This window comes from Varanus komodoensis, unplaced genomic scaffold (assembly GCF_004798865.1).
Source record: "Varanus komodoensis strain SLA01 unplaced genomic scaffold, ASM479886v1 scaffold1, whole genome shotgun sequence".
Lineage (NCBI taxonomy): Eukaryota > Metazoa > Chordata > Lepidosauria > Squamata > Varanidae > Varanus > Varanus komodoensis.
In genome coordinates this window covers 116,863,945-116,890,937 of record NW_025335268.1, presented here as the reverse complement: position 1 = coordinate 116,890,937, position 26,993 = coordinate 116,863,945, and the positions used below count along the sequence as shown (strand labels likewise).

At 38.3% G+C, this 26,993-nt stretch overlaps 1 protein-coding gene across 3 annotated transcripts in view; it reads right to left on the bottom strand.

Moving 5' to 3' along the window:
• Positions 1–5,297: 5,297 nt before the first annotated feature.
• The window catches only part of GPBP1L1 (GC-rich promoter binding protein 1 like 1), a 29,038-nt gene continuing 7,342 nt past the window's right edge, over positions 5,298–26,993 (bottom strand). For all 3 annotated transcript variants that reach the window (XM_044441761.1, XM_044441776.1, XM_044441767.1), the window contains 11 exons: positions 20,724–21,587; positions 19,555–19,669; positions 15,963–16,092; positions 14,831–15,108; positions 12,474–12,546; positions 10,798–10,991; positions 9,320–9,460; positions 9,014–9,172; positions 8,100–8,221; positions 6,957–7,059; positions 5,298–6,209 (listed from right to left, as the gene is read on the bottom strand). In XM_044441761.1, coding sequence (XP_044297696.1) covers positions 6,060–6,209; positions 6,957–7,059; positions 8,100–8,221; positions 9,014–9,172; positions 9,320–9,460; positions 10,798–10,991; positions 12,474–12,546; positions 14,831–15,108; positions 15,963–16,092; positions 19,555–19,614 — 1,410 coding nt within the window. In that variant the 5' untranslated portion in view covers positions 19,615–19,669; positions 20,724–21,587 and the 3' untranslated portion in view covers positions 5,298–6,059. The remainder of the gene's footprint in view (positions 6,210–6,956; positions 7,060–8,099; positions 8,222–9,013; positions 9,173–9,319; positions 9,461–10,797; positions 10,992–12,473; positions 12,547–14,830; positions 15,109–15,962; positions 16,093–19,554; positions 19,670–20,723; positions 21,588–26,993) is intronic.

The window sequence follows — 26,993 nt, the reverse complement described above, 5'->3', positions numbered from 1 at the left end:
AATGAAGCGAGTAGACGGATTGACGCAAAACTAAACTGGTACACGAAAGTAGCCTGTTACAGTGTCTAGAAAAGTAGGGGGCAGAGCTATGCTTATTACCATTTGTAGGTCCTCGATGAAACTGCTCCATTATATGATTTTTTAGAAGTCTTTGAGTCGTAGGGTTATCCATACCCAGAGACAACCCCTTGATATAAAATGGCTACTTACCAGCAATTAGTCGGCATAAGAGACACACAAGTAGATACGAAGCCCTGCAAGAAACCCAGTTGCCATTTCAGATCCCATACTTTCCCAGGTAACTCTATAGCTTGATTAGGGACTTTTGTGATGTCTCATGCTCCAAAGCAATATGACATCACCTAATAATATTGGCATATGTAGACAGAATAATATAAAAGTATGGAAACCAGTGGGAGAACAGTTCAGTTTAGAATTATAAGTACTTGCTGACCCCAGAAGTTGTCATACATGTGTTTTAAAAAAGTCTGAAGGGAGACTGCAGCATGAATGACTGAACTAGGATTTATTGGCAAATTTGAGATCATGGATTTATCTCCTGCTATAAGCAGGGAAGTAGTAGATCATCACCATGCTGATATTCCTTGTATACAAGCAAGTCTTACATAGCAGTGTCAAGTTTACTGTACTACTTTTTATTTTGATTGTGTGTATTTACCAAGGGCAATGCTACATGCATCAGAAGCATTTGCCGGCAAACTTGTTTTACACTTTTAAGGGGCCATAAGCTAAGTTTTTTGTACAGCTGATCCAGACAGACACCCTCTTGGAATCTGCCCTCTTACATTTGGTATTTCTACAGGCTACTGTTAGCTTGAGAAAGCAAGAATCTTCTGTAACTCATTCAATACATTTATATATTACCTGATAACTAAATCTCTGTAGGCAGTTAACACAGTGTAGAATGCATGACTTTTAACAAAAACTTCAGTTTAGAACAGTTAAACACAAATAAAACTACAAAACTTGACAAAAACCCCTTAACACTAAAATCCTCCCTCATCATATACTGTTATACACCTGGAAGAGAAGAAAGTGCTGGTGCTGAAAGGCTGACAACATTGGTATCAGGCAGCCCTCACTGGGGAGAACATTCCACAGTTGGGGCCATAACCCTTGTTGCCATTCTCTGAATCTTCCTCAGAGGAGGGCCCTAGATGTTAACAGTAATATAACTGCAGCTTCATACTAGAAGTGCTCAGTCAGATGTCGCTGTCCTAAAGCTTAGTCCTGACTAGCATCTTGAATTAGGCCTAGAAACATACAGGTTTCTACAGAATTAAATAACCATAGTTACCAGAAGTGTTTATCAATTGCATCACAGTGAGAATTAATATCTGGAGTTGCAAAACATAAAATCATCTGCACAAAGGATAATGTTATATCCTAAACAGTTATGAACAAAGCTGTGATACTGATGTTCTGTTTAATAGCATATGGCAGGGATTCCAAACAAGTCAAATATCAGTGGAGAAAGTGGGTATCCTGGTGTACAAAAATGGCTAAGAACTCATTGCTTATAAATCTTACCTTTTAGAGTTGAACACAAAATTTTAACCTACTTCAAAAATTCAACAGGAAAAACCTCAAGTAGCAATGATGACTATCGAACCCTCAAGCCACATAACTGCTTCCTCAGAAGGAGTGCAACCTCATCCAGAAAGGGATGAACAGCCTCCATCTGGTCAGAAGAACCACCCACCAGCAGTATTTCTATCTTATCTGGATTGTTTCAGTTTATTAGTTCTTATCCAGTGTATTATCACAGCTTGGCTCCAATCTAGCATATCAACAGCTTCACTTTTTCAAGATGAAAAATGGCATCATTAGCATACTGATGCCAATGAACTCCTTATGACCTTATTTCATACAAATGTTAAATAACAACATGAGGGATAGAACTACTCCCTGCTGCAACCCATAATGGAGAGTCCACAAGGCCAAGACTTATTTCCCAAGCATCATCTTCTGAAGCCATTAATCCAAGTGGGAGTGAAACCAGAGTAATGCAGTACTCCCTCTGCTCCCAGCTTTGATTGTTATTCCAGAAGGATACCATAGCCATCAACAGATCAAGTAGTAGCCAAAAGGATATTCTTCCCCACATATGTCATCATACAGTGTAACCAAGGCTATTTCTGTGCTAAAACACAGCTTAAATCCTGACCAAAACGGATTTAGGTAATTCAGTCTTTTAAGTGCACTGTATATAAGACTCTTGTCAGAGACCTGGCCCAGGCATGAACTCATTATATTTTGATCATTATTCCTCTCATCTTGAAAAGATGCAGTAGGGTTTCTTTAAAGTAGTCATTACTTTCTGAGTCCAAACTTCCCTTGCTTCACCCCTCCTCCCATCACTAGGAGAAAATTACATAAAGCCACACAAGACACACATTATTTTAATGTTACAATTTCAGATAGTTTGACATTGCAAAGAGCTTAACATGTGTAAGTATTACGATTGTAATAATGTAGGGATGCTGTAAAGTTTTATAGAAGAGAAATTCTGCAAGTATAGCACTTCATGATGTTTGGTTGCCTATTTCATTGCATACTAACAAATCCTAGACAGTGTCATTTTGTCATCCCAGTACTACTGATGTAAGATCCAATTTTAGTTAGCTAGTACCATCTCTGTGCGCCACCCCCCTGCTCCTTAAAGAAGTACTGTGATAGTAGACATGGCACCACAAAATATCCCAACCGAGGGTCCAATTATGTCACATCAATACTTTGCTTGAGGACCCTTCCATCTCTGGTGAAACTTTCTAGCAGATGTTACTTTGCAGTTCTTGTGGCACAGTCCATAAGCATTTGAAAACAGAGAGAATGTAGTGTAGAAGTAAATCCAAGTAGATGTAGCCATATTACCAATTGTTCTTAGCGCATTCTAAATCTCTTTAATACAGGGTGGCACAGGGGAATGGGAAATTTTGGAGCTAGGAGTTGGCGACCCTGGGGCATCAGCAATTATTTGGAACCAGTGCAACCTCATTTAGAACCCCTTGCCATTAGTTATAATGGAGCAGTGGGGTGGTGCACAACAAACATTCATTATAAAAGCCTTTTATAAGAATGGTGCTAGTGAAACTGCTACACAAAGGGAATTTCGGTGTCATTACCAGTTAGGACGTTGTGTCCCGGCTGCTTATGCAATTATAGTGTGGGTGCGTAATTTTGAAGAAATAGGTTCAACCTTAAAAAAGAAGTCCCCAGGTGGTGTTCAAATGGCCCACACACCAGAGAATGTAGAGGATGTTTGAGCTGCCGTTGTGAGGAGCCCTCACCGCTCCGTTCAACAACACACATCATCACTACATTTGGGGTGACAAAGCACACAAAAAATACTGCACAAATTGAAGTTTCATCCATAAATTGTAGATTGTGCAGGAACTCAAACCCAATGACCACGTGTTGCATCAACAGTTGTGAACAATTGTTGGCTGAAGTAAACGAGGACACCAATTTCATTAACAACTTGTGGATTTCGGGCGAAGTCCATTTTCACCTTAATGGATATGTTAACAAACAGAATTTCCATTACTGGGCACAGGAAAATCCTTTTGAGCTTCACCAGCGTCCATTACACAGCACTAAGGTTACATTATGGTGGGCTGTGTCATCACATGGTGTCATAGGCCCTTCTTTGAAAATGAGGAGGGCATTGCAACCACAGTTACATCCGATCGGTATGTTGCTATGCTTGAAAAATTGTTTGTGCTGAGGTTGCAAAACTTTGCGCATCTGAATATTGAAAACATGTGGTGTCAACAGGACAGAGCCACTTCACATACTGCCCGACAACCGATGGCAGCTATTTGACAATTGTTTGGAAGGCACATCATTTCACACGACAGTGATATTCCATGGCCTCCGAGATCCCCAGAGCTGTCTGTGATTTTTTTCTCTGGGGACATCTTAAAAGCCAAGTGTACAGCACACATCCTGCAACCATTGCTGAACTATAAAGGAGGATTGAAGAGGAAATAGCTGGCATTTCACTTGACATATTATGTCGAGCAATACGGAATTTCCACAACAGGCTGTCAGAATGTGTACGAAGAAATGGACAATGCCATCATTATATGTTATCTTCAAGACATAAAATGAATATTGAATGAATACTGATTACCATCATGAATTACATATCCTGTACATTTCATCATAAATTTATTTTGTAATGCGTTTATTCTTGAATGTCAATTGAAAATTTCCCATTTCCCTGTGCCACCCTGTATAAACCCCAAACCATCACAAGAGTGTCCTTTCCTGATCTGATATTCCTCTGCTATGACGTCAGTATGTGGAATATTTGCATAGCATCTTATTTGCCTAGTTGGCAGTCTACAGTTTTACATAGTTGTTGTATGTGCAAGACCCCTGAAGTGTAACAGCTGATAGACTTATTTCCACACACTCTATAGATACATATGTACATGTTGGCTTTAATCCAAAGAACAAGTTTGGGCAGAGTTAAGTTTGTTGTTAAACTGTAGGCCTTCATGGTTTATCAGAGTGCTTTGAGACTCACATTTCAGGTGCAGCCTGCCATGTAGCAAGAGTAACTTCATGGCCAAAGACCTACTGAGCACAAGAAACTTATTAGACAATTCTTTGGATGTCAGCCATTCATGAATTTATGAATGGCAGCTGTCTGTAAAGACTCAGGGCATAGACAAATTAAAGTAAGTGTTCATAAAAACCTTTTCAGTGCTATGGATGTAGAACTCCAATGGCACATAGAAAGTGACAGCTCAAAAACGGTTTCAGTTAAGAGCAGTTTATTTCTACTTTCTCATCTAAGGTTCCTCTGATTCCTCATATAAAATGGTTAGCTTTTTTCTTTGACAAAATACATGCTATTGAGTTTGTGGATACCTGGATGCTCATGAAACCATGTCTCAGGCTAAAGGATATCTGATTTGAATTCCCTATATTTTATCTTAAACAGAAATTTTTCAACTTATCAGTGTCCTTCTTGCTCTGTGTTCAGTGTTAATTTGTCCATTACTCATTAGCTATTCTTGTTCATCGTTTAACAAATGTCCCTGCTTTGTGATATAAAACTGCTTCAGATTGATTCAACATGGAACAAGCAAAAATTTTCAACTAGTACCTCTTGCTTAAAATGTAAATCAAGGCTTATTCCGGTTCTCTTCTTTGCTTTTAAGAAGCTGCAATGCAAAGAGCAAAGCAAAGCAAAACGCTGACTTAAAGAATCCAAAATGCCTTATTCATACTACCATCATTCCTGAGAAACAACAGACACTGAATTGGCAAACTGATGCAAAATATTTATTCCAAGTTAGTTATCTTTTGATGCAGTAGTTTTCCCCCTCATACAGACTCAATGTGATAGTCACTTTTTTAAATCTGTAAATAATGTTATCAAAATAATCTTAATCTTTGAAATCCCACAAAAATTTATATTTTACAATCCACCCTGAATATCAAGGTTGCAAGAAGAACACAAACAATTCCTATATCCAAATATTTTACAGCTGTACCCAAAAAAGGAAAAAAAAAACAAACACGCCTGGTTAAGTGATGAAGCTTCCCGAGCCGCCAAAAAAATAATAATAAAAAGTTCCATGTTATTAGCATTAATTTAACACAATTAGAACTTCCATAGCCATTTTGTCATTGACAATGATTGTTTTAGCACATTATTGCCGCACAGCATTCTGCTATGTGGACGGCAGTATGAGAAGCTTGTGGTTGCCCAACTCAGTCCCTTACATCCTGCGTCTGATGAGACTGATCCTAGGCCATGCCCCAAGAAGTCCATGGGTCACCTTCTGCATGGACTGTTCTCTATGAAGCACAGAAGGGCAAAACCAAAAAGTAATAAGCCAATAGCTTTCTTCTTTGGGATATAAATTTTTCCCTTGTGCATGAAGTTTTCAACGATAAAAAGAAACTGAACAGACTTGAGACAGAATAAACTCTGCTTTGTTTGAACCCCAAACATTTATGTGCTGAACTGAACTGAGTTTGCTGGGTTGGTTTTGTAATGTGTTTTTTGGTGCCCATTTTCAGGCATCATCATCTGAAGTTTCACTGCTACTTGTTTCTGTATCTGATTCTTCAAACTCTGTCTTGAAAGTGCTTCTCCACTGGGAGAACAGTTGACTGTTGCCACGGCCTTGAAAAAATCCGTTCTTCTTAAAGCCATTTCTTCTTAGCTGGAAGAAGAAGAAAAGTGTTTGTATTTGCTTTCATTTCCATCCAAGTAAGCTCAAAACAGATTATACTCACAAATCAGGAGTCCCCAAGCTTTTTGAACCATAGGCACTTCTAAGCATTTGAATAACGCCTGTGAGAGCACTTCTACAAAATGGGGACTAGACACATAATGGCTGCTGTGCAGGCCTGGCTAATCAAAAGTGACTGGAAGGAGAAAACTAGTGAGTCTGGGACGAAGAGAGAAAGTAGCTGGCCAAAGAATTAGACAAAGAGTGAGGTTAGGCAGAGAAGGAACAGCAAGGTTAAGGGTGTAGAATTTCCTTTTCAGTCTAGATCTGGTGCTGAAGCCCTCATGTGTGAATATAGAGAGACCACAAAGAACTGAATGGAACAAGGAAGCAACTTTTTCCTTCCCATCTTGTTTGCTGAGCAACTGCTCACCAACATGGCATAAAACCTAATACCCTAACTTTTCCAAGTGTTCTATTAGAAATATTTTTTTGAAGGGAGGAGGAAATGGAAAATTTCATGGGTGCTGTTGGAGATACCATACAGGTGCCACAATGGAAATCTCTGACTATATATACAAGGTTTATACATTGTCAGATAGAACAAAATTGTTTAGCTATGAACAATTATATATGTGAAATACGATAACTGCTGCAGCATTCTATGTAAGATATGACCTATAAAGCAAAATAATGTTTGATATGGAGAGAACATAAGGTAAGTACAATAGATCATACCTGCTCAGACTTTATTTGGAACTCTTTGAGCTCATCCTCTGTAAGGGGAAGGCAATTCTCATCATTTTCAGGATATTCCTGCCATCCCATTGCTTTCAATAATCTAGTAGTACAAAGGAGTGGAGATACAGAAAGGAAATAACATTTGATTAAAAATGCCACAAAGGCCAAAGAGATAGACAGCTTTCCTATTTAGGCTCACCAATGATGACTGGAATAGTTTGAGTATTCTGCTTAATAAGTATTACCTTATTCTTCAAAAGCAGAAACATTTTGTGAGGAAGAAACCTGGGCAGTAAGGTTAAGTGAAACATTCATGAAATGGAGTAGGAAGATGAAAAAGCACCAAGGTAAGAATTGAAGACAGTTCCACCTCTTGTGTCCTTTCATCAGTAAGAAAACTACTATTCCCAGGCAACCTCTTTTGAGTTATTGTATTATACATGAAAATTAAGTCCTTGACAAGATAAGGGCAGGATCTGCATGACAAAGCCACCTCTTTAGGCAAAGCCACTGGTCTCTATCTCTACTAAAGCAAATGAAGGAGAAAGGCCTCTCTCCACCTTGTGCTAAAAGCAGTATCACTGTTGGCAGGGACTATGCAAGGGTGGAAAGCAAATAGACCTCTCTCTTCTTCATAAGCAGCATACCACCTCTGCTTGTTCTGAGGGAGCAGCTCCTAACCAAAGGCTTATGCAAGCTTGATCAAGCCACAAGGCTGAGAAGCCACTGTGGTACTCTGAAACATTCAGGAGACTAAAAATGGCTTCCGTGTAAACATTCTGGCATTATGGGTTCATGACTGCGGGGAAAGGTCAGGAAATCCTATTGCTATCTTCCTTGAAATAACACACCTCTATTCAAAGAATGGAAAAAATGCATTGCTTGCCTTCCACCAACATTAATCACACTGATCCTCCCACTGCATGAGCATTCACTGCAGGTATGCAGGAAACACATCACACTGTAACAGCAGTATAACCAAACAATAGACACCTAATATATGAAAGAATGTTACATGCTGCTACTAGCACATCAAGAAGTTACAGGATCTGGTTTTACTGCTGGCTAAACTTCCTCCACTAAATTTCTATCCAATACTGATGGAATGGTTTCTCCTGGCCAATTGTCTTCCTCACTCACCTGTGTTCTGCTTCTAATGAGTTAGAAAGGTTCTCCCCTTCTTCCAAAGGTAGAGAAAGACCATTCTGATGGCAATTCTCTTCCCAGTTTTCCTTTGGTTCTGGTGTGCTGCCTCCCTCCATCTGGTGGTAAAGGAAAACAAAAGTCAAAACTATGCTCATGTTAAGTACTGTTCTCTTAGCACTCACAATGGGAAATATGGGATAGAATCCCACTTACAAGTAGAAGCAACAGCTCGAAACATATTCAAACCCAAACATAGCAAGAGGTGGAAACAGAAAGCATCCAGTTGGTGAAGAGTGTTGTATGAAGTAAGCATTTTGTGAGTCTCAAGCACTTTCATACCATGGCATGAAATAATCACTCTAGAAATTTCCAATCCTAAAAACACATATTATTAAAAAGAGTGGGACCTCTTGAGCGAAAATGCAGAACAGTGCACTGCAAAAGTATAATGTGTTCTCAGCAAATTAACTGATATGCACTCTAGGTTTCTTGCCTGTCATTAATATGATTCTCTTATAAGGACATTATTTTTTCAAGACCTCTCCATCAGACAAGTATAATTTCCTAAAATGTTAAGGTAGTCTTATTAATAAGTACAACAATCAAACAAGGGAAACTCATACTCAACCGGGTACTGTGTGCATAGTTTTCCAAGCTGAATGCTTACATACTACAATCCGCAATCTATATGGGTTCCCCATCTGCTGAGGCTGCTGTATGGTGTTTTACAACACTATTATACAACACTATCGATAGTAACCTTATTGTATCTTCTTTAGCTTCATTTCCTGAATGTGAATAGAGATTCCAAAAACCCTAGTGTGGTGGTGGGAATTTCCCCACATTTAAAATTCCCATCACTATATTGTTTTAATACTCCAGATAGTAAGAGAAGGCTGCATCCTTACATCCTCCAGTTTGTTGTTCTCATGGCGTTCTGGCATCTCTCCATTCCTGTCATCTTTCAGAGCCTTCAAGAACTCACTCTTCTTATCTGTGGTGCGTCGCATCAGCTTTGTCAAACGAGAGTAGTTTATTTCAATGGGAGGGGTGGTGCTAGAGGGGCTCTGGAAAGAGAATTTTTAATATATTACATTTCTATATTGCCCAGCAGATGAAAATCTTCAAGAATTTACTTGTAATGTGATGGAAGTATGTTATTTGGCCTTCATGTTAGTTCCTTTTCTTAATGTTTTTATTTCTTATGTATTTACCTCTTTGGAAGAAGCAAGAACAGAGCCACTGGCCAATACAGCTGGTTTGGTTACAGACACTGGACTGGTAAAAGCAGAATCACGGCTGGAGGTGAGTGAGCCTTGTTTATGTTCACTTCTGTTACCTTTCCACTGGCTTGGCTAGAATGAGAAGGATATAACAAATGGAGTAACATTAGGCAACAACAAACCACATAAAATCAACACTGAATTTATCTAAACTTTCTTTTCAGAAATCACAGCTTTAGAAATCTGTACTTGTTCCCAAACTGAGCAATTAAAATAATGCTTCTACTGCAGAAGAGTGGACCCATACAAAATGTCTTATAATAGCTACAGGTCTAAAAAAGGGTTTATTTCAGATGATATGTAACAATCATCTAGAGCAACAAAATAAGATTGCCTTACGATCCAAAATTCATATTCGTGCTTTGCACATTGTACCAACTAACCCAATTCAGTATTACATTCAGAACTTAAGACTTCTGCAAAAGGTTGTGAAAGTCAACTCCTTTTTTCAAATATTTGACTCATGATGGACAAACAGATAGACCTGCCATTTATACCATACAAAGCAACAAAATACCCTGCAGCTCCATTGCAGTTGTTTCAGGCACCTTTCCACTGAATAGATGCTGCAAAGCAAAGGCTTATGTATTATTCCCAACCAAACCTATGTTACCAATTGCCTTAGGATAGAAGACAAGCCATTTTATCTTGAGAAATGGTAAGGTCTGATGAAGCAATGTTAATCTTTGTCACCTTATACACATTGTACTAAGTGGTTATAGGCCTTATATCATGGGTCCTCAAACTACGGCCTGCCACCGCCCACCTCACCCTGCGCACGGGGAGGCAGCAGTTTGCTCACTCAGAGAAAACGATCTTCAAGTGAGCAAGCCGCTGCCTCGTGCGCCAGGCGTGTGCCCGCCCTTGCCCATGCCTTGCCTTCCCTCGCCGGCGCACACACGCACCTGCACGCCCCACCCCTGCACACGCCAGCACCCCTTTTCTGGCCCACACCCAGCACTGGCAGCTTTCAACCGGCTGCTCCCTGGTGGAAAAGTTTGAGGACCCCTGCCTTAGATGAAGACAAAGGAGAGACAGAACAAAGGATGAGCCAGGCACACTTGAGGGGAAAGCAGAAAGATGTACAGTAACAAGGAAGCACATTGCATGTCTACTAAGTCACAAGGTTCAAAAATCAGGAGTTCTTACTATATCAATTGGAAAGTAGCCAATCATAACAGCCCCTCTTAGCAGATATTAAAAAGACACAACTTCATCCAGAGCAGGGGTAAGAGAAGAAAGTTGGGCCTACAGGACATAAACCAAAGCTACACTTTTTAAAATCCCTTACCTCCATATATGTAACAATACATTCTAATAAACACTATAGCATAATCTAATGTTCTTAAGAACAGCCAACAGATTTTAAACTTTACTCTACCAGTGCTATTCAGAGAAATCTTGCATACCTTGGAAGGTGGTGCTGCAGGCTTAGGAACCAGATTTTTGTAGACACTTGGGACAATGGTGGTTGCCTTGTTGCCATTTAAAAGCTGAGGCCCTGCTGACGTAAATGCAGCTGAGAAGGCAGCAGCAGGATCTTCTTTTGAAACCTTTTTGATGACCAGCATCTTGGTAGGTTGCTTGGCACTAGGAGGGTTTTCTAATAAATTCAGGATGGGGGAGAAACTCAGAATGTTTATATTTATTATGTATCCATATAGAAACTTAGTCATTGCAGTTACCATCTCTCAGCCTAGACATTTTAATAGCTCTTGCTCAAATAGGAAATATTAGCTTAGTGGATTAATATTAGCTTAGCATGCAGGTTATATAAATACTGCTCTGGAAGTTAAAAAATTAATAGAACAAGTTTACTTTTCAGCTAAGTTTACGATATATGTCTTCATATGACACATTGGAGGTCAAGACCATGTCTGATACACAGAACTGATAGTTCTTTAAACTCAGACCTGTAAGGTCAATATGACTGATACATACCTGACCTTTCAAACCATGCAACTCTTAGGCTGCCTTAGATGTTACTTAGACATGTGTTTAATAGCACAGTCTTGCATGCAGAAATATCAATGCTGCTTTGCTGTACTTAATTGTGCTTACAATTGCAGTTTTTATTTTGAATCACTTCTACACTCTAATTAGATACTAGGAAACTAACAAATGAACCATGATGATCTACATTAATATATTTTTTATTTACATGAATATTATTCAAGCCCTAAACAGCTTGGGACCAGAATACCTGAAGAAATGTCTCCTTCTTTATATGCCCTCACACCCCTTAAAATCTGCAGAAGAGGCCCTGCTCCGGGAACCCTCCCTGAAGGAGGTAAAGAGGATGTCTAAGTGGTGTAGGGCCTTCGCTCCGGTAGCACCCAGATTGTGGAATGTGCTTCCCAGAGAGGTTCACCTGGCACCGAGCCTATACTCTTTTTAGCGCCAGGTGAAAACCTTTTTATTTGATCATAATTTTATGAATTAGGGATTTTAGAAATCAAGTTAACAGTCGCTTTTTTGTAATGTGATTTATTTATTCTAATTCTGACTATATTTATTATTATTGATTGTATTTTATGATTATTTATTATTGTATACTGTATGATAGATTGTTTTTATTGTTGTTCATTTTAAACTTGTAAGCTGTCCTGAGATACTGCTGTGAAGGACGGGATACAAATGTTTTATTAAATTAAAAAATAAATTAAATTGTATTCTTCATACAGATTTACATAGTTTTTCATGAAGTTCTTGAGTGCATGTCATTGTCTGCCTTATGAACCAACTTTTTAATGCTGTTGTTACACCTGTAAAACTAGGCAGAATGACAAGAGGGAGAATGCCACACTACTGTAGCTGTGTCACTTCCTTTATAATCTTATTTTGCCATTATTAAAAGTAGGTAAACTTGGAGCAGCTAACACCAAAGCTTTACATAGATGTAACAGAAAATGAAGAGGGAAAAAAGGCTTACCAAGTTTGAATAACGACATAAACTGATTGAGAGTAAGATTTCTATTTTGGTCCAATAATATTTCAGGAAATAATGCATTTGACAGTGCCTTTAATAATGCTTTTAATATTAATTATTATTAATAATCATAATAAATAATGCCTTTATGCCTACCCCAAACACCAGATGGCGTCCCAACTGGTTTACTCTGGCTATTCTGTTTCCCAGCTTCTGGATTCAATGATGGCTATAAAAATACAAGGGAAAATCCTCTTATGGTACACAGGTTTACTCTCCATATTTATATTGCTATCTAAGCATATGATTCTTATAGTTACTGACACCGTTTGAAACATTAGAACATTTAACCTAACATTTTTTCCCAAACAATCTGCACTCAGGACAACAGGGAACAAGTGCTATATATTCATTCAAAGGGGCAACCAGTCAGGATCTGAACTGCTCTGCACCTCCATCTGCTTGCCAGAATGAGGCTAGTTACAGGAATGAGTGCAGAACTAGGGCTTTGGCTCTGATGGAGCTCTCAGACCCTAATGAGCACCAGCTGGGAGACCAGAGGGGAGAACTATGCAAGTATAAGCTCTTTCTTCCTGTCTCTGCCTGGGCAATGATGGTCTTCCTGGCTTGTTGTGCTGCTTCCTGATTTGCAGCTGTTACTTGGATTTTGATGCCTGATTCCCTGCCCTGCTCATGGACCTGCCTTCCTGCCTCTTGGATCTTTGCCTGTTGCTGTTCCTGCTACATCTCACCTTCCTTCCTTAACCTTGTCTGCCTCACCTTCCTGTTCCTAGACCCCCTCCTTGTTATCCTGCTCCCAGGTACCAGTTCCCTGTTGTGTTATCTTTCCAGTTGCTGACCACTGGCCTGCCCTGACTACATTTTTCCTACTGGACTATGCCTTGCTCTATGACCCACCTCTGGCTTGATCTTGGCCTATTAAGAATTGTGACTCGGACTTGTTACTGAACTGGTGATTGGACTTTAGACTTATACCACTTTGCCTAGGTCCTGATGCCTCTTGTCTAGCATCCTGCAGCTTATGACTCAGATTCTGACAGAATCCCAGAGGCATTAGTGTGAAACTTCTAGTATTTATTCTCAGCATATTTCCACCCTTCATTTAAAATCTAGCCAATTGCCCTCCTTGCTTCCTAAGCTATAGGCATTCCATGCCAATTTTGGTATGGGATGGTATAGCTTAGGGTGCTCTAACAAACAGTTCAGTTTTAAGCATTCCTTAAACCTGTTCTAAATACTCTGAAAACTTGAATTCTATAGAAACATTTCTGCATACACCATGATGATCATTCCCTAGCCAATTCTAGGCTCACACCATAATTGTACACAATTCTACTTGAATGTGTGACTAACATTTCACAAATAAATTTCCAGTAAAGAATGCAGTCTCAAATATATTTTCAACCAAATCTGACCATGTAAACTGAAAAATTTGAAATCACTGGATCCTTGCCGCTTCTGTCATTATCATTTTATAACTTGTGTCACACCAGCTACTTTCCAATGGTCTGTTAAAGAAGATTATTCTAGGTTACATATCTCAGCAAAAATCAATTTCCTGTCCATATAATGCCTTTAAAAGGTACTGGTTTTAAATTTCATAATTTGTGACTAACATTTCCCAAACATCTTCATTTAGAATGTATGAAAACTGCGGATATTGTCAACCAAATAATTAGCCCAGAAACTTTAAGATGCTTCTTGGTTTTCTGGAAGGCTTAGGGTGCCTGCTCTCTCATATACTAAGAAACTGACATAATCCTAACTATGAAGCTCCCTGTAATTGTTCTTTCTAGCAGGTGAGGAAAGTGAAGCAATCTATGTCCCCTACTCATTAAAGGTTTCCCCTTGACGTTAAGTCCAGTCATGTCTGAATCTAGGGGGCAGTGCTCAACTCCATTTCCTAGCAGAGGGAGCCAGCATTTGTCCATAGACAGTCTCCGTGGTCATGTGGCCGGCATGACTAAACACCGAAGTGCACGGAATGCTGTTACCTTCACACCGAAGTGGAACCTTTTTATCTACTTGCATTTACATACTTTCAAACTGCAAGGTTGGCAGGACCTCTACTCATTAGAGAGGTATAAAAACCCACTATGTACATGACAAACCTAAGTAACCAGGTTCTGTTCCCAGAGGTACTCAGGCTCACATGGTCATGTGTCCTTCAGATGTAGAAGTTTCTCCTAATATAAGTTTCTGCCAGCCGTCAGCTGTCCCTTATCCTAACAGAGATACCTAGAAACTATTAGGAATATTCCATGTCAAGGCTACAATGGATCTTTTGAAATACTATTTCTGTTTTCTTTCTGTTGGTGTCCTTTACTTGAATGTATTTGTTGTAGCCCAATTTAATAAACTTTTCCCTTGGACTAGCTGTACTGTACTTTATTCAAATCAGAAAACAGAGGAAATCAGCCTTCGGTCTGATTTCACTGCCAGGGATGGGGAAAAAAGGGTTTGAAAATCTTGTTGATGCTACTTATACTTACAAAGTCTTCCTCCTCAAATTGCAGCTTCTCCTTTTCTTCCTTCTCCTCTCTGGCCTCAGCAGCTGGTTTTTCCTGAAAGGATGAACCCTTTCGGGAATGGAAATTGCCATTCCAGTGGCGATGGGATCCACTTCCTCCTCCTCTCTGATTCATGCCATCATGGCCCCGTGAAGAACCATGCCAGCCAGGCTGACTGCCAGCTAGCCCAACATGAGCTCCTTTAGAAACACCAGAATCCACAGAATCATGGCGGTGCAGGGAAGGCTGATGCCAGCAGTCTGTAAAATAATATAATTGTATGAATAAATATTACCTAAATTTTTCCATACTGCACCAGATCTATTACAGAAGCCTGTGCAACAATATGCTAAACCAATGCAGTACTACCTCCTCCCCTATTTCATTCAGATCTTGGGCTTGCATTAATTAAGACTATCCCAATCTTATGCCTTCCTTATGCTTTGGACAGCAAGGCTCACCACTCTTAGCCAGCATAACCAATGGTCAGAAATGCTAGGAGTTGTAGTCCAAAACATCTAGAAGGCAGGCTGGAAAGGGTGCATAAAGAGTGAGTGAACTATGTTCCTTACTTACTTTACCCATATATATAATTTTTCAGACTTGAGCACTGAGGCAAAGAGCCTAAGATGAATTCCAGTGCATCATGAATCACAGTACTATCTACTTTAATAAGGTAAGTGTGCTCCAAGATTTTAAATCTTACCAGAAACAGAAAAATCCAGGGAAAGCTGAAACCCCACAAGCGTTTTCCTAATACACAGGTTTGGGTTCTTTGAAAAACCCCTTTCCTTGCATGTAACATTTGAAATAGTTAACAGAGGGATGACACTAATAATCCAAAAATAGTTGCTGTTGGACATCCACTAGTTTTGTTGTCCTGCTGTACATCAGGAACTAGCAGGTCTTGAAACATCCTTGGAAACTGGTGGAAATGCTTCAGGGAAGATTAGCAGAGCTCCCTTCTGGGAGTTGTGTTGACCTACCCTTTTCCAGAAACTAGCACTTCTGCTTGTTTCAGGAACTGTAGTTCTTGCTGTGCTAGCAGTCCACTCCATTAGTATAAAAGACTGCCCAGTGTGTTCTAGTCCTAGATTGGCTCTTGCTATAATACCTCCTGCAGTTCTGAGGGGTCCATTATTAAAAAAGCCATCTGAAGAGTTGTGGCGCCTCCGGCTTACTCCAAAGCGGCCCTCTCCCCGAGGAAGATGCTCCCCATGCTTCTCAAAAGTGGCTCCAGGGGCCTATGAAGGAACATGAGTTCAAAACATGTCAGGGCTTTTACTCCAGTCTTATCAGTAAGTACATTCGTCAACTGCACATGGGTTTTAGAAGCTTATCAAGGGACCCTATGCTGTTCTGCTGCAATATATAAAGGATATATAGTATGACTACCCTTCCCACAAACTTAGGTCAAGTTGGTATACCAGCTTCAGTAATGTAATTTAGCAATCTTTTTTAGAGACTATTGGAAGGCTTTTAAAATATACTGTTATGACAAATTCTCTTGCTATAGCTACGGCTTAACAGATTGATCAGCTTAAGTAATTTAAAACTACATTGGGCACTGGCTTTTAACTCATCTTCCATAAAAAGTCTTCCAAAGAAAGGTTTTTATATTCAGGAACACAGCAGGCTAGTTTAGTCAACTACAAAGTCAGTTTAAAAAAAATAATGGATTTCTGAACTGCCTTTCAAGATAAATGATCATCCATTAATTTGATTGACTAAGTGCAATAGATTGGGGACTCATTTTCACATTAAACACTTCCAAATTATAAAGTGAAGTAAAAACTGGTCAGCAATCACATGAGGACTAGTAAGAGTATGTAACAAATGCTTTACTTATAAAAGAAGTTAAGATACTGTTATACTAAATCAATCAAAGAAAATTACCCCCCCCCCATCATAAAATGCTTTAGGCAAAATACAGCATGACTAAAAGCATTTCAGTATCATCGTTAACCACCCAGTTTATCATCAAGAATCACAGGCAGTTTTCACTGGGGAACCATTTCTGTAACCAAGATCCAGAAACTAAGAAATCTTCTCTTGCTTCCCTACCAACTACCACCTTGGATGACAGGGGAATGTGTTTAGGATAAAGTAATCCTTTGAAACATAACTCCAAACCATGTTCTAAGCTATAAGATCCAGCAAATTAAATTAGAAATAGATTGGAAACTAACGCGAATTAAGTAAAACTGATGCTGTATGCTACATCTGCCTAACTTTAGCTTCAGTAATATTATAGCAACTGGTGTTGACAGAACATTAATTTGACTCTTCAAGATACAAGCTTATGAAAAGTTACAGTGGATTTAATATAAAAGATTAAAAATCATAGTTTGGTCAATATTACACTCTGTGTGGATTTTTCCTACTTTTTCTGTGCCTTATTTTGAGATGCCTGTTACACTAAACTGTACTTGCAAAAAGTACAAAATCTATAAATCTGCATATATTTAAGAAATTCATAACAAATGTTTCTTGTATGTACCTTAAGACATTGCTAAAAACAAATCTTAACAGCAGGGTCAAGATGGATGTACTAACTGAAACTCTACAAGTAATACAATATGTTTGAACAAAGTTCATATTGGTTTCAGACTAGTTACCATATACACTTACTTATTTGTATGTATTATAGCAGTACTCTTGCCTTTTTTTTTCTTCAAGGAACTCCAGGTGGCTTACATAATCCTCCTCCTTTCCATCTTATCTTCATAATAAACCAACGAGGTAGGCTGGGTTAAGAATCTGTGATTGGCTCAAAGTCACCCAATCAGCTTTGTGGCCAAGTGTGGATAAAAACTTGGATCTAAGCCAATACTAATGACTATACTACACTGGCTTTCAAAGACTGTGGAAATTGTAGTGGAAATTGGACCACAGTTAATTTTGCTGGAGAAAACAAAGGTTTCTGCTTATAATACAGCTGTGCCTTAACCACTCCTGCTCAATGAATCAGAAAACAGCCTGGAAGAACATCATCTACTTTTGCAGCTTTCTTTATTTCAGAATAGCTACAGACAGAGCAGTAATGGCACAATCTTATCCTTGCTGGATAGAGAATGCTGGGAAATGTAGGACTTTTTTCATTTAGACATGCATAGGATAGTGCCCTTACTTCGTCCATTTTCAAAAGAACAATGCAAGCATTATGTAGTCTATTTAGGTAAATATAGAATGATAGAAGTCAGTGACAAGGCTATTAAGTTTCAGAGTAACTTTTGGAAATGTGTATAACTACACATATTTATGCCAACTGTTATGAGTTTCACTGGGAATAGGGAACTGACACATTTTCTACAAAAACAGTCTAGGGCAGTATAGAGAACTTGATGGCCTTGATATTTTGGACTACAATTCCCGTGGCTCCAAATGACCAATGGTAAAGGATTATGGAAATTTTAGTCCAACACCTAGAAGGCACCACATTACCAGCATCTGGTCTAGGAATTATATATAATCTACACCTTGTCAAGGAATATATACATTTGATACAGATATTGTTCCTAACCACAAAATAGTAAGCATTTACTATGTCTAACAGCAGAATTATATGGCCAAGTAGACAGAGCCTAGATTGTTTTGGATAGAAAATTATTAAACATTTCACTGCTTTTATTCACAAATTCCATATTATTATTTTCTGATCATATAGATCAATATTCATACATTCTGGCCTTCTGCATTAACTTTAGTTATATTTCTATATAAATTATATAAATTTATTATCTATATAATTTCTGGCACTGCTTCGAAGAATCCATTCTACTAAGGAGAATATCATCTACATATAATGCATGTTTATAATTCTGTTGATCAGTTCCAGTAACAAATCATTCTAGTCAACTGGAGCTTTCCAATAAAGCATCTGATAAACCTTGCATCATCTTTCTTGCAAAAGATACCAGATCTGATCTTAGTCTAGTGATCACTAAAGCTGTTATAGATGTGCTATACAAAAACTTAATATTTTCTAAAAGTGTTTCTCCTGCACTGTTTGTTTGCATTGTACTAAAGAAAAACTATCATGCCACTTGATAAAATGCAGTTCTAGAGTTGAGTAACATAAATAATGCTTGTTCTGCATGATGTTCACATTTGCTGATTAAACCTGCAACCACATGCATGTTTAGATAGAGGGAAGTCAACAATTCATGCTGGCTGGGGAAAACTGGAAGCCAGAAGCCCTTTTCTTTCTAGAGATGTATAGGATTGCACCCTATATTTACTATTCTTATATTGTCCACTGAACTCTGACTGCTAATAAACTCTGGTCATAACTAATACATTTCAAATTTAGACATTTTGCCTGAATCATGAACATTCTAATTTCCATTAAAAAACCTCATGGAATTAATGTTATACTAATATATTGATAATTGCCAATGAGCTTTTTATCTATTTTATAGATTATATCTAAGAATGCCACTCTCTGTACTTTTTAGGATGGCATAGTGACAAATCAGCTATTAACTCAGGTTCCTCTTACCATCTCACTATTTATGTGTTCTTAAAGCAGACTAAACATAGCCAATGAACCTGTTGAGATAGCAGGAAAGTTTTCTTAAACTTATTCCCACTAATATAAATTTTTAATAAGGTCATTTATGTATCTTATAATCAAAAAGGCAATCTGACTATAACTTGCCAAAACAGAATTTTGGAAGAGACTGATCTAAGGATGCAATAGTTACCTTGGCAGACTGTGGTGTAGAGAAGTTAAGCCAGGCAGGAACAAAGTCATGCTGCGCCATTTAGGTCCAGTGTCTCTCTTCAATCAAGTGAGGCATCAAACCTCATGGCCAGGATCTAAGACAAGAACACCACATACCTACTTGTCAGCAATTCTCAAAACAAGGAACACAGAAGAGATAATACAGAGTCTTTTTCCAACATAAAATATGTAAGCGTCTTCACAAGACCTAATGGAAGTCTACAAATTTGACGCAGATCCAACACAAAATATAACATTTTTGCTCCTGTTAATTTGTATTCTCAACTGAGACAAGATGACCAGCAGGCTGATGTTGGTAGAATTAGATGAAGTTAAGGAAGAAATGTACATTTGTTTTCTCTACAGAATATTAGTATTTCACCATTAGGTCTCCCGCTCCCAGGGTTTTGCAAGCCTCAAGCAGATCCCTTTCTGAGAATGAACTGTGAAAGGGTTGTGGGGAATGCTTACCTGCAGCCTATTAGCAGGTTTGGTTAGCAGGCGCTCCTTCTGTTGCCCAGGACTGACCACAGGCATCCCTTGTGCTAATCCTTCCTGCCTGATTTTTGCAAGTTAGGTTAAAAGGAAATATGAGCACAGATATTTGTGTGCATTTTCCTCCACAAAAACGGGGACAGTTCCTCCAAGGTACTGCTGAAGCACCTTGAGGGGGCAGCTCACAGCTGCCTAAACAGAGGTCACCAAATCCAGCTGTCCAGGCTAGAAATGGCCACAGCAAGCCAAAACCAGCTTGGTTTTCCAAGTGTGAACAGGAGGAAGTCTTTGCCAGCCACTTTCAAGTGCCACTTGGGCACCTCTGGTCAATAAGCAATCATGGCTGCCAGGCAGAATGGCAAGAATAGCAAGATTGTAGTTACACGGTGATTGTGTAATTCCATTTCAGACAACACAACAACCCACTGTGGGTCAAAAAGACCCAAGAAAAGCCATGGCTTCTCTTCATGAGATGTTTTTAAAAAGCCCAATCCATTTGAATAGCCCAGCCCATTTTGAATAACCCATGGTATGACATGACAATAACCTATCAATGACAATTAATGTATGTCCTATGAACCTGATCCCTGTGTATAAGCCAACACCACATTGTTACATATAATTATAAGGAGGTAAAGTATCAGAATGACTTACCCAGTTTGTCCTTTGCAGTCCACTCTCACTTTTAGCACTCTTCTTGGATCTTCAGGTTCCTTTTTTCTTCAGGGTGCACCTATGCCAACTTTGTGGCAATGGTGAGTCCCAAAGGAAGCACGAGAAGCCGCACTTCGTGCTGACTGCACCCTTTACCCCTCTAGCTGCTCATCTTAATTGCTCTTTGCACTCATATGAGAAAAAATATACCTAAAAGGGAGTGTGCATTTTTGGAAAGCCACAAGCACATTCACCTCATTAAACTTTTTTTCTTTTGTTACAGTGTTGTGTAACTCTATTACATTTCAAAAGTATTTATCAGATCTGTACAACATTCAGAAAAACACCATGATTAATGGTGAGATCCACAAATCCACTCTGTTCATCTTCTGCCACAAATCAGTTTCCAATAAGGGAGGGGGAGTAGGGAAAGAGGAGGCTGACACGAGCCCACTAAGTCTTGCAAATTGTGGAACTGTACACTAACTTGTTCCTAGAAGTCCTACCATGCAAGGTTCATCTTCACGACTTTTACAGTTGCTAAAAAAGTTGTGTTGACCTTCTTAAAAACAGTAGCATGAAAGTTCTTTTACTTCTTATAACTTAAGCCTGTCTGCTAAGGAACTAAAAACAATTTGATAAAGATACAAAAATCACAATAATTTCTGTCTTTCTATTGTTCCTATGTATGTTTTCAATAAAATAAGTAAAAGGCCAGGCTAGAAAGCATTCTCCCCCTAAACTATTCTACCTGGATTGTTCCTATTTTAATTAAGCAAGAGAGAAAAAATGGTTGTATTATAATGAAGAATTCACATTTGGTTGACAGTCTTCTTCCATCAAAAAGCATTCATGAAGTACTCTCTGAAGAGAGATGGAAAAAAGTATCTGTGAGCATAGAAGAAGGGGCCCAAACAATACCAAAATCATATTAGGAGCCCCATGTTATCCACTTTTATTGAAGTTATATAGAAAGTCAGTGTTTACAACACGCCTAATTATTTTCACATGATATCCTTTTATCATTAACTTCAAAGTGTTCATCTTTGTAACACACCTCTCCAAGAGCAGCCTAAGTTTATCTTCATATAATAACCTTGGGAGGTACATTGGACTAAGACATTGACTTACGTCATATGTAATGACGTAGTCAAACAAACACTATAGTTTGAGTTTTTAATCCATGAAGAACCCTGGGTTTTCAACCTAATGAAGCACAGGTTCTCTTCTTAGGTTGCTTGTGGCTAGCAACCCCCAGAAACCATAACACAAGTTCACATGTAATGACAACTTATACTCTGGTTTGTCATTATGTGTGAATGAGTGACTTTAACAAGGCTTGAAGTCAGAGCGGAGATTTAAAATCCAACCTCTATAGCTGAAGTTCAAAATTCTAGCCACACCCCTACAGCAGTACTGCTCCTGACCAAATCCACATCTGAAGTCACCACTTTCTCAACTAGCATATAACCAAGAAAGAATATAAATCTCTGCCTCTAACAACCTACTCCGTTACTGAATGCCAAAAAAGTGTACCAAAACAGGGTCACTAAGAAGCAAAAGGAAGATACCAATATGCTTGAGGAATCTTGTGTTTGCTCAAAAGCAGAATAAAATTTACAAGGGAAGTGAAACCCAGTTAGCACTAAACACATGCAGTAACTGTGGAATGCTGAATGTCAATTGGAAAAGGAAACTAAGAACTGACTATCCTTGAGAAGAGCTTGACTGACTGGCATTTAAAAGGTATTCTGTTTAGGCGGGGGATACACTACATTTTTGTTGCAGGACCTCCATACAGCAATGTTTGTAATATCCAAAAATGTTTGTGGCCCATTCTTTGCATTCAGATCTGTAACTGCCAGCACCTTGTGTCTGGCTTGGATGTGGTAAATCAGGTTCAGTTTTCAGCCTTGAAACTCAATGAGTGGTAAGGGTCCCCCACTCTAAGTTATCAGTCAAGCAAGACACTCTAATCAAGTGAGAGATCCTTGAATCAAATGAATGAAAAACTAAAGCAGAGATGACTCTGTAGCTTTCCCAGTAATGGGGAAGAAGGACAAAGACAGTGTGCAAGTTAGTGAAGCTAGTTTTCAAAAAAAAAAAAAAAAAAAAAAAGTTTGATCTGGAACATTTTCTGATGTCTTAAAGTGAGGGAGATCTGAGCTTGCATGTCTGACTTATATTTACTGACTAGAACTAAACAAAACAGAACAAAACAAAATGTATGCAATGTTCAACTTACATACTATAAACATCTGAACAGGTTGGAGTAGCTGAACTTAAAACTGTTTTGGGGGGGAAATAAAGTGCACTTAAAAGTGGTTTAAATTTGTGGCAGAATAATAAAAATTGGCTTCTTGACTATTAAAATGGAAAGGGGACACCTCAGAATCAATGGTAATAAGGAACCATCAAGAATGGCACAGGAACAGGCGTCAAGTCCAAACTGTGTATTAAATGCAAACATACATAATGGGAACATGACAATCCTTTCAGAACAGAGTTGTTTACAGTGGGTAGACTGGTAATAGAAAAACAGGTGAGGATTTAACATGTTCAAGAGCACTGAGTATATTAAATATCTCCCATTTACTGCTAGACAACCTTAATTGGAATGTGCTCAGCTTAAATATAAATGAAATGTTTAAGACAAGTTTAGCTATATGCCTTCATTTTGAGAGAGCCTGTATTAGTTAAGTATGCCTGATAAGGAATAATCATATCTCATTTCTCTATGTGCATTTTAATACCATCCTGTGGTAGTATTCATGCAACTTTTCTCATGAATGAAATAATATGCAACTTACTAAGATGCTACATGTTATTTTATACATGTATATTGTACCTTGAAGGCTTTTTACTAGATAAGACAGTATCAACTAAACATCATATATTAAATATTATTGTAATTATAAATTAATACAACATATTATAAATTAATTAAAATACTATTACACAGTCAGGGTGGGCAACAATGTTTCTCTTTTTTGCTCAATATTTTTAAACACTGTTTAAACAATTTTTGTTTAAATTGTTTTTGTTTAAATTTTTGTTTAAATTGTTTAAACAATTTTTAAACCCAAGTTGGCTAATAAAATAAAATAATGAAATTTTTATGACATATCAATGTTAGGAATGCCCATCCAAGTGTATTAAATACAGGTAGTCCCCAGGATGTGGACAAGTTTTGTTCCTGAGAACATCCTTAAGTCAAATTTGTACATAAGTTGGATCACATGAAAGCCAAATGTTTGTTGTAGTATGTGTATATGTTTTACCTTTCTATGCATAGAACACACTAAAATATTTTAAACACAATATACCACTGCAATAATGATAATAATACAGTAACAATAAAGTAACTACAGGTACTGGGGGGAGAGGGAGAGAATCTCTGTGTGTGTTGGTATACACTATTGTAAAAACACATTGGATTGGGTATGCTCAAGCTGATGTTTTCGAACAAAAAGCTGGGAATAAAGTATCTCTAGGGAACTAGGCTACCACCAATGATGCATTGCCTAATTATTACACAGTTTCCTATAAGGTTTATGACAGTCTACACACTATTAAGTAGAGGTTGTTTATAACCTGGATGTTTGTGACCCAGGGACTACCTGTACCCATTTAATTTCTACATCAGACCTGCCCATTCTCTTAGGAGAAAGTATTTGAAAATATTCCAGTATCTATGTCATCTTTTCTTTTCTAAGCACTTTCAGAAACATCCTAAAGCAAGTAACACATTAAAAATGCAGAATGTTCACATTTTGCAGTTGTTTACGTGATATATTTATTACGAAATGAAAAGGCTTAAGACAAAGCCTATTCCTACATTTGAGTTGTATCCAGCGTTGGTCTGACTTAAGTTTTAATTATTTCAATGGCTTAGCCTACTAACATTGAATATAACTGTCTCTATTACAGCTGTAAATTACTTTTAAGCACCCTGTTTCTAAATGCCAATTTTGCACAAAGCTTATCATCACCATCAGATTACATTTAGACACTGCCTTTCTTCCTTTTGCAAGGAATTCAAGGTGGCTTACATGGGTATCCTGTCCATTTTAGCCTAACAACAAACCAGTGAGGTCGGTTAGGCTGAGTGTATGTGACCAGTCCCTAATCACCCAGTGAGCTTCATGGCGAGCAGGGACTAGTACCCAGTTCTCCTGAACATTCTCACCACTATGTTACCCTGGCTTCAGTCCTAAGCCTTCCTCTCTACTGCATCCTTCCCATTAAGATTTCAAACAGTTGAGGAATTTAAGGAAGTATTACAGTGAACAGGAAAGAAAGGAAAATAAGCTCATGTAGGTCTTATTCTTGATAAAAGAATAATCAAGACCTTAAAAATTAATTGCACAAGAGCCTCCTTACAGCAATGCTTCTTACAACCATTACAGAGGCAAGGTCTGTGTTACCTTTCTTTTATTTAAAGGTATGATTAAATATAGACACTCAGTTTATCTGTGAAAGCTTCTGCTAAAGCATTTCCTAAAATCCAGTTAAGAACTCTTTAGAAAGCTTCAGTTTTTACTATGCACTAAAATCCCCCTTGCTACTGAGATACTTCTAATTAGTGAAGCCTATCAGCTACTAAAGCTATGACTAATCTGCAACTGCATACACATGGAGACTTCAGAATACTAACACATTATTAAGGATGCCATTTGCCTTCAAACACAAATGCCAAGTTTCATGTTATCACCTTGGCAAAAATTACAAGTCTAGAATCATTGGAGTAAGGTTACAGAATATCCATTAAAAACAAAACCAAGAACAAGAGCATTTAAGTCTTTCTGCGTAACACTTAAGACTTTTCAAGGTCTGAAATTCAATTGAGAATTAAAAGGACTTCTAATGTATGCCCAGCAAAAACCAAGGTGAAGTAGTAAGTTGATATTTTCTAGCCTGTTCCAAAAACACCTGGGTCAGGAACATGTATCGAGTCTTTGTATTAAAAATAATCACTCATCAAAAATACATTGTCAATTTAACACCTGCCCTAGAATGTTCTGTATGGTTTCATCACTCTATGCATAATAGTGCCTCATAAAGGCCTGGCTTTCTAAAGAGGGCTTTGGTAGAAGATGAACTAAAAACAGCTCTGTTTATTCTGCTAAAGTATTTTCTCACACTGGTCAATACTGTCTTAATTTTTAGTATATCTATGCTGTTGGCCACTAAGTTCGCTTTGTAGAAAAAAGGACAAAACATTCTGATGAAATATTTACATATATTTATAGGCCACCTATAATTACCAAGGCCTTAAATCATATATGCGCTCTGGCTGTTCAAGTATATGCACATTGTTAAGATGACACTGCATATTTTTCTTGTTTTCTTAGATGTTATATCTTATAAAAAGCCTGTATTATAGCATCATGTGTATGTATGTAACCTAAAGACTAGTCTTTGCTGGTCAGTGTTCAGCTAAGGTAGTTTAGAACTTGCCCACAGATCTACCACTGAAAATACGGCAATCTGAGAAAATTCTACTGCAAGTCATGCTTCAAAGTTCAAAAGGCATAGCATGAACTTGGACAAAACTGCAGCATAGCCTTGCACTTTACCATATTAAAGACTGAGTTTGTTTTTACCTTACATTGCCTCGTGAGAGAGAACCACCAACAATTTTATTATAGAAATACTGTTTGAACAATTTTTCACATATCTCTACTGGTAGCCGATCATCTGTCTGGATCTCCAGGTTTTGAGGGGCCTGGGACAAACTGCCACAAACATCTTTCTAGTAGTAGCCACTGGTCATGACTTACTAGTTAGCAGAGAGGTTTCCTGCACTGGTGGTATATGTAGTTTCCTGCTTACCTGCACTTGCTAACACTGACATCTTAATTACACTGCCCCCAACTCTGATGCATGTTTGTCAGTGGTGGGGTCAGAGTAGTGGCAGAGCCACCATTACAGGGCAGTCAGTGGGAACCTGAAGCTGGGGCCTAGCTTCATTAAGCAGAACTTATGCCTTATACATCTACTTGCCAGTGCCATCATTTGACTAGCAAAACTCAGAGAAGTTTAGACCTGCTACATGGGCCAACCATCTCCCAAGTTGCTACTACCACATCATCTGCTGCTAGGGTCTCATTTTTGTACAAGTACACTGCTTGCTGAGATTTCTAGTGTGTAATTTTTTTTTCTACATAACCAAAGGAGAAGGATAATGATGAAGATAACAATAAAGTGAACAACCAGTAAGGTACTAAAAAGCTTAAGTCAGCTTCACTACAGTATTAAATTGTATAG